General features: G+C 40.3%; 1 protein-coding gene across 1 annotated transcript; it reads right to left on the bottom strand.

The window, feature by feature from the left end:
* Positions 1-590: 590 nt before the first annotated feature.
* On the bottom strand, positions 591-7,575 carry LOC147603501 (ABC transporter G family member 1-like). Its single transcript, XM_086796788.1, has 11 exons — positions 6,891-7,575; positions 6,312-6,391; positions 5,542-5,831; positions 5,210-5,381; positions 4,913-4,999; positions 4,329-4,463; positions 3,326-3,520; positions 3,112-3,198; positions 2,551-2,823; positions 2,102-2,209; positions 591-1,543 (listed from the first exon to the last, which is right to left on the bottom strand). Exons 1-11 carry the CDS (start codon positions 7,318-7,320, stop codon positions 1,250-1,252), a joined length of 2,151 nt encoding a protein of 716 aa, XP_086652914.1. The 5' UTR covers positions 7,321-7,575; the 3' UTR covers positions 591-1,249.
* Positions 7,576-8,839: the final 1,264 nt, after the last annotated feature.

Genomic DNA, 8,839 nt, shown 5'->3' with positions numbered 1-8,839 from the left:
TAGTTAGAGATGTATAAAAGGTGAAGTAGTTTGAGAAAAAAGACACATTCTTCTTAACCTATCAAAATAAGGAGACATTTTTACCTTGATAGTTTTCGTTTCAAAAATTTACACATCAACCTGCTTTTCATAACTAAAATTCTCCCATTAATTTCAAAGCCAACACAAATTCGGACCATTTTTTACTTCAAATTGAGCCGTGGAAAATACAAAGCTTGTCTGAATGTGCATGGTATCTTAGATATTTTACTATTTAAAAAAAAAGGATTTGTCATGTTTTATGAAGCAATGTTATTTTTTGTTGAGATTTGTCATGAGGTTGAAATATTGAATATATGTTGTGGCCCATGAAAGAGCTCAAAAATCTGAAAGATTCTTCTTCACAAACTGATAATAGATGCTTCTTCACAAACTGATACAATGTAATACAAATATCACGAAAACTATTACAATCATATCTAATCTGTATATTTGAAAGGGAAAAGCAAGGTCCTAAGGTGGGCCACATGGCCACTTTGATGTAGGTATAGCACCAACTTACATACATGCCCACAATTCTAAGATGGGCAGTCGAACGACAAGTGTCCGCGCCGCATGTGAAGCAAGCTTATTTAGTACTCTTGTGATCATGAGCTGATTGGTCATCACCTTTTGCTTATGCTAATTTGAGAAGTGATTCTTTAAATAGTAATCTCCAAAACTATTTACTTCCAAGCATCTTGTAATATGAAAGATAGTGAGATAGAAAATTAGGTAGCAACAATTGTAATAAGGCCCCTTTCACATATGCGCCGCCCGTCCATTTGATGTACTTAGAGATACACTTAGAGCTAATGGATCCCTCATGTGGGTAGTTTTCAAGATCCATTTGGATACCTTTAGAGTTCACCTTAGTTGCATGTTGCGTTTGGGTAGTCCTTTTAGAGCTCATCTTAGTTGCATGTAGGTAGAATGAGTTTTCTTTTTTTGGACCAATAGATATACATATATATATTTGAAAAAAAAATAAAGCTTTACATCTTTACATGCAGATGATTGAGGCCTGTATTCAGCTATGGTATCAGATCTCTTGGAAGATGACAGTTGGTTTATAATTTGTGGGTAGCATGCTTAACATGGAGATGTAGTACGATTGAGGTTCTAATTCTTCGTTTGGGTAGTCTTTAAGCTCCCTCTTTTCCATGGTTTTGCCACAAATTATTCCACTAGTTATGATAACAGTTGCAAAAATGGGCCAATTTAGAGAATCTCACACATGTTTCTCATCATCTAGTGACACATTGTTGTTGGAAAACAGCTTGGGAGCTGAGTTTCTTGACATGATATCTTTGATTATGGGGCGCAACTTCTCTTTAAGCTTGATTAGACCAAAGAAGAGGAAGCGGTATAGCATCGCCATTCCAACCAGAATCAACAGATCCACCCACTTTGAGAAGCTCTTCACTTGGAATGTGTCCCTCAAAATTGAATCACCCGTGATTGGCGCACCACCGGGCACATTGCTCTCAAATGTGAGACCCTTGAAATCATTCTTGTAGAACCCCTGTGTATAAAGCAAAGCAAACTCAGAAAGTTTTATGCATGCTGCAAAACATATCATCATGCATGCTAGCATGTAGAACCCCATAGACACATAGGTTTATGTGTTACACTAAGCTCAGCTACATGCATGCAAGCATGTATAACCCCATAGACACATGGATTTATGTGTTACCCTAAGCTCAGCTACATGCATGCAAGCATGTGTAACCCCAAAAAAAACATGGGTTATGTGCTGCATAAGAAAGCCTTTTGTGCAACACCAAATTTTTGTGTTACCAGATTACATTCCTCCAATTGAATGCATTAACCTACTCTTTTTATCCAAGATATCTTAGGCTGGTTACACAACTGCTCCCTGCCTGTCAGTGGGAGCCCATGGCGCCGTCTGCCAAGGATAAGCATGCAATCTTGCCTGTCCAGCTCCCAGCCCACCATCTCATGGTGGGCGATGATGGGCGGGAACTGTAGTGTAACCAGCCTAAATGTAATCATGAAACAGTTGAGATCTGGGGCTTCAAATGAGAAAGCGAACAAAAGCTATGGAATCCTTAAGAAGTACCTCATTAGCATATGTGTGGAAAGCCATGAATGATACTGGATATCTCCAAAAGGGTTTTGGAATATCATGAGGTAGACGGAAAAACCCACCATTCAGCATAAAGACACCCTGGAGGACCAAATCACCTGATCAGTGAAGCCCTTCAAAATAAGCATTTTTTTGTAAAAGGACAACAATTACATTGGTGCTCTGCAGTGGAGTTAGAGGCTGATGCAAAGTTAGCCTCTGGATCACAGCTTTGCCTGCCACCCATGGGATCAGCTCCATAGGTGGTCTGACCATGCACGTACCGCCCATAGGATGGGCTTCATACACATGGGACACTGCTGAATATATTTTAGTCTACTTGGATGGTATTGACTAAAACATAAGTGCACTTCTCCCATTTCAGAGTGTGAAGCCACCCTTTTTATGTTCTCATGTTCTCACCATGACACTTATGCACATACCTGAATCCCTGCTCCTGTGATGATACCCAAGAGAAAATCTGGAACAATGCTTGCAACCATCATCATGAGGCTTTCCACCACAAGCATGCATGTGTAGAGTGTTAAGACAAAGTAGATGAAATGATCAAATCCATGGTGAAGATCCACTAAGAAGTAGGCTATGGCTCCGGGCAACGCAGATATGAGAAACAAGAAAGGGCCCGAGGAAAGGGTGTTTGCAACAACAAAGGAAGCCACTCCATAATGCCCATTTAACCGCTCCCTATCAAATACCTGAAGAAAACATCAAAGCATTGAGCAACACTTTGCCATATTTAATTACTCATCATTTCAAGCCAAAATCTCTCTCTCTCTCTCTCTCTCTCACACACACACACAAACACACATACACGTGCGCACGCGCGCGCACGTGCACACGTGTACGTATGTATGTGTGTATGCATGCATATGACAAAAACAACAGGACATTGTATAATACTGCTCAGTCATAATGCATAATTCATCATTTCCTTACAGTAAATAAAAACAAGAAGAAAGCCATGAAATTGTTAAGAGTGCTACCTTCATGTCTTCCACAAAAGCAGGGAAACCTCCGATCGCCATGAAAGTTAAAAATGCTGCCACAAACATAAGCATTGCAGCTCGAGCCTGCAACAACCGCATCAAATTTGAAATATTTGAGCTTCGCCATTTTCATACACATGAATGAAACTCAGTCCAGCTTGTTTGACTCTTCTGTGTGGTTTGGTGATTATGAGAAGCTTACTCCACTGACCTGTATAGCACTGAAGCTGGTGCCTACTTTGTAGTATATGGTTCCAACGCAAATGCACAGTGCTACATATATGGCCAGCCGAAGCCAATAGTATCCGAGGTCTCTATACATATTCTTGAATGATCTTATGGTAAGGACATGCACTTGAGTAAAGAAGTTGGCACGATCGGATGCAATCTGCAATGCTGATCCTTCCTGCATCATAATCAAAAATCACATAGTATAATCTTGTCACAACAAATTTAAGTCTCAGCTTAGCCAACTGGCATGTAGCCCAATGGTGCAGGCTTAGAGTGCCCCGGATGGGGGAGGTCCTGAGTTCAATCCCTGCTGGTGACCCATTGTCACGTGGATAACCTCTTCATTAGTCCCGGATTCAGCAACGTTTTAGAGGTCCAGATTTAGGGGCAGATTTAGAGCCGATTTTGCAGCCCAAGAGGATCCCGAAGTGCCCAAGACATGCACCCATATATGGGACTTCAGGAGAGGCCCAGATTTAGTGCCGATTTTGCAGCCCAACAGGCTCCCAAAGTGCCCAAGGCATACACCCATATATGGGACTTCAGGAGGCATATTAGTCCTGCTCCTGAAATCGCATACATGGGTGTATGCCTTGGGCACTTCGAGAGCCAGTTGGGCTGTAAAATTGGCTCTAAATGTGCCCCTAAATCTCCCCTAAAATGCTGCCGAATCCGAGACTAATGATGAGGTTATCCATGTCCAGGGCTGTGCATGTAACACCCATTGTAGCCACAACCACAAGTTCTAAGTTTTAAAAAGTCTCAGCTTATAATACTCAACACATAAACAACATGTACTGTGCACTCTGTTAATGCACTCTTACATAACACTTGATCATATAAGCAAAATAAGTTATTGACACTTGAGCTTCCAAGCAACATGGAATTGTGCAACCTCTTAATACACACTTAATTGTGCATGGTGGAGAGATTGACAGAACCAAGTATTTCTCCCACAAATAAGATTGTATCGAGATTTATACCACGTTAGAAAGCTCGTTCACACGGTTTGCAACATCCATGGCCACATCTGAGCTGGTGTAAGCTTTGACCAGCATGTCTATAACTTGCTCAGTTTTCAACTCCACTCCTGGGACCCCTTCCTCGATGTCCTGTGACTACACACACAACAGAGTGGTTAAGGTCCACAAACCATACAAGTACTGAAAGTCATCATCAGGGATAAGTGTGTTACATACCCGATTCTTTTTTAACGCGTACATAAATACATATGTATTTATGCATACTTCTGTATGCACATGCACACATACATATGATTTAAATACATACATGAGAGGGTACATACATACAAACAGACGTACATGCATACATAAATAATTTCATACATACACACATGCATACCTACACACACACACACACTTTCTACATGAAGGAAAGTTTGTGAAATACAAAAATTTCTTTTACAACTATGAGACAATATCATGATATTCAAGGATAGACACATAGTTTAATTACCAAAAAGGTAATCTCGTATGATGTTTTTCATGAGGAGATATTGAAGACAAATTTTATCAACCCCATTAGTACTTGGATGTTGCTAACTTACTCTCTCAAAGTCCTTATTGATTGTTCGAAGGTAATGATCTGATGGGTTCCGAAGGGGCGGGCATGGGAAACCATTGGCTGAAAAGAACTGCAACAAAACATTTTCACATGATTAGATCCTAACCAGCATTAACAACCAGTTGTGGTAGAAGTACCCTTGAGAAAACATCATCAATTGATATAAAACACTCGGTGTGGCAGAGGTAGCCTTCAGGTAACTAGTTGTGGTAGAGGTAGCCTTGAGAAAACATAATCAATTAACATAAAAAATCCCCTTGTGATCTACATTAAAGCTTACCTCTCGGGCTTCGGATGCAGCACCAAAGTAGACTGTCCTTCCATTTGAGAGCAGGTAGAGGGAGTTGAAGAGCTCAAAAACATCACTGCTGGGTTGATGGATGGAGGCAATAACTGTTCTTCCATCAATGGCTAGATGCCTTAGCCGATTAACCACATGAAATGCTGCAGCACTGTAAATCATAGTGATAAATTTAGAGGTTTACTCATAGATTTGTATGTGCAAGAACATCCTACCCCTTTTGTATATGCCATTTTATCGCTCAAAAAGTTCATGTTGTGCACCCACATGTTACACACCCATTAGATGAGTGAAATCTCCTTGAAGCTTACCTGTCTAGGCCACTTGTTGGTTCATCCAGAAAGAGCAGCCGAGGTCGTGTGAGGATTTCGATGGCGATGCTTACTCGCCGTTTTTCGCCTCCACTTAGTCCTCTGGCTCTCCAACCTCCTATTTGAGTGTTGGAGGCTCCTTGCAAGCCCATGTCTCTGATTGTGCTCTCAGCTCTCTCCCTCTTCTCCTTGATGGACATGCTGCTGGGGAGCTGCAGTTGCGCCGAGTAAAACACTGCCTCGCGGACCGTCAATGTGGCCATAAGAACATCATCTTGGGTAACATAAGCCTGCATTGCAGCTCAACAAAATCACTAATGTCAGAATGATTTATAAGACATCACAAGCTAGGTGAGCTCAGGAAGCTCATTGGGTAGTGCTAATAACTTGATCAAAAACATTTTATCTTAATCTATTATTAAAGGAGTGAAAGTAAGACTGTACTGCAATCTACACAGTAGATTGAATCTCTCTCTCTCTCTCTCTCTCAGTGCGCTCATGCATGCATGCATACATGAAAGCATGCCAACAGAAAGTTTAGGTTATTTCCCAAACTTTTTTAATAAAAATCAATGTAGTCTAAACTTTTTAAATAAAAATCAATGTATATAATGTATCCATTATGTATGTGTGTGTGTGGAAATGAAGACCAAAGCTAATATCGATTGACAATGTGGTCACGATTAAGCTCATTGAACCAAATAATAAATATTCAAAAAAACAGAATAAATCTCAATTATTGTTACAAAATGAATAAATAACCCACTTACTGAATTTCCATAAGATAAAGGTTGTCTTCTGCCGTTGAGGAGGATTTCTCCTGTCTGCTTGGTATTGGACGAAAGCCTCCCTGTTTAAGTTAAAATAAAGAAGGCACTTACTTAGTTAAAGTTGATTTTTTAGTTAAGTTAAAATAAAGAAGGCACTTATTTAGTTAAGGTTGATTTTTGTTTTCTAGCAAACTCACCCAAAAAAAAAAAAAGAGAGAGATCTCTCAACGCAGCTAGATATATGCAGGTGTTATTCCCATTGCTTGTAGATATTATTAAAATTATACAAAATGTAATTCTTTTTTAAAGGTTGAAAAACACTAGATCTGAGTGTGGTTGGGTAGATAATACAAACAATCAACTTTTAAAAAATGATTAAAATGGGGAAGTTTTAGCTTAAATGTGGAGAGAAAGTTAGCTGAAAATAAATAAATATATATATAATGTAATTTGTAGAAAATCAACAAGCTTTTGTGGTAATGCATATAAATAAGCCCAAAAATGGAAGATTAGCACAAAAGAAAAATTGAGAAGGTTTTAAGAAAACCTAAAAACTGAAACGCAAGAAAAAAAGATAACCTGCAAGGGTGTCAAGGAGGGTTGATTTGCCGGAGCCAGAAGGACCCATGATGGCCATGATCTGTCCGGGCTCTGCAAAGCCAGTCAGGTTTTGAAGGAGGGGCCTTTTGCCATTGTGAGAGACTGTTACCCACAAATCATTCCACGTTAAGATAACCCCTTTATCAGAATTGGGCAATTTTCCGCCAACCCCACTGTGCATCCGACCCCCTTCCTTGCCAGGAAAATCAGCCGGATTACCTCCCATGTCGCCCATCTGCAAAGACCCAGTTTCGCCCTTCGTCTCTTTCGCCTGAAAAGCAGACCCAGTTTCCGATTTGAAAGACCCGCTTGCCGGGAAAGCAGACCCACTTGCCACACTCCTGTCACGCGCCGCGCCGATTTCCTCCGTCTCTAGCACACTTGCCCCACCATTGGAAGAAAAACTCATTGCTTTTCTGCCAGATTCCGACAGAGTAGACGCCGGGAAAGCATGCGACGGAGGGTTCTGGGAGAGCAGCAACTTGTCGGAGGAGGAGGGGTCAGGCGAGGTGGAATAAGTTGCTGCTACTGGCAAGATATGGCGATGGTGTTGAGGGCTCCACCGGGGGTTTTCATAATGGGGCAAAAATCAAGCCAGCATTGGTAGAGATAATGAAGGAAGTGGACGGAAAAATGGGAAAACGAAGCCACAGGGAGAGGTGACGAGGATAGCGCTGGAGTCAAAACTTAGTGTTGATTCTGCTGGATTATGTGGTTCTTCAGCGTAAAATTTGGCGCCCTGTACGCTCGCCACGTGGAAGGCGAGCAACGCACTCCTTTACAGTCAACTTTACTGATTTCATAAACCTCAAGGGATCCACCTTAAATATTTTTCATCTATGCGCGACAAGAGAAAAATGCCGGAATATATTATTCTACACTTATTAATTATCTATTTTTTACATTTTACTAATGTTTGGTAGGAAATCTTGTCTTTTTTTTAAAAAAAGTTTCATGTTTTTTTGAGGGGGGCGAGGCTAGCGAAAAACTTTTTTACCAATCGGGGAAAAAAAAAGACAAGTTGGAGTACAATCGGTTTCTTTATTCAAAATCTCATTATTAATCAATTTTTTTTCAACTAAAACCTTATAAATTTTATCGGTTTAGAGTAAATTCAATCGGTTTTCTTGAATTTAAACCATGTAAAATATATTTTTTTTCTAGCACTGGGACACATGTCTAAGCTCTCGCTATCATCCCCATGGCAACTGTTTGCGGGCAAACTTTGCTGTTCAATTATATGAGAATATTCGTGAGAATCTCAATCTCAAATTCCGGCCCGAACGGAACGACTTAGGGCCTGTCATTTCGGTTGCATATAGCTTGCCAAGCTGGCAGCTTTTTCTCCTCGCATATCTTTCACACGCCCCTGCAAAATTGCTACCATAACGGCTTTTTTTCCACATTCCAATGCTATCGGACTCGGGCTGTTAGAGCATGTGAGTGAGAGTGGTGTGATCGAACGAACAGACATAGAGTTGCATGTGTGCACTACATCTCTCTCTCACACAGACACACATAAGACGTTGAATTCCCAAAAAAAAAAATTGTAGTGTGCTCACTGCTAATAGGGGATGCATTTTGTTTTTGTTTTGGTTTTTTTTTTTTTGAGATGAATGCATCCACTATTAGGGGAATGCACAGGGGATGCACCGAACCAAAAACATGGTTTTCAAAAATGCCAAGCACATGGAAGGGTTTCAAAGCAGTGTAATTCCACCTTCAAAATTAAAATATAAAGGTATAAATACCTGCAAATTTTGAGAGGTTATAGAAAAAACCTTCAAATTTTAAAACAAATCTTTATTGATAATTTCTCAAATTTGTAGGTGAAGGTGTTTGTAAGTTTTGGGAATTCGAGCACTGTTTCAAAGGTAGCAAGTGGCGGCAATTAGATAATTGTGACCCAAGTGGTGAAGGAGTATTTA

The sequence above is a fragment of the Cibotium barometz genome, chromosome 64 (assembly GCF_041138505.1).
Source record: "Cibotium barometz isolate CiBa-2024 chromosome 64, ASM4113850v1, whole genome shotgun sequence".
Lineage (NCBI taxonomy): Eukaryota > Viridiplantae > Streptophyta > Polypodiopsida > Cyatheales > Cibotiaceae > Cibotium > Cibotium barometz.
This window is presented reverse-complemented; position numbering and strand designations above follow the sequence as displayed.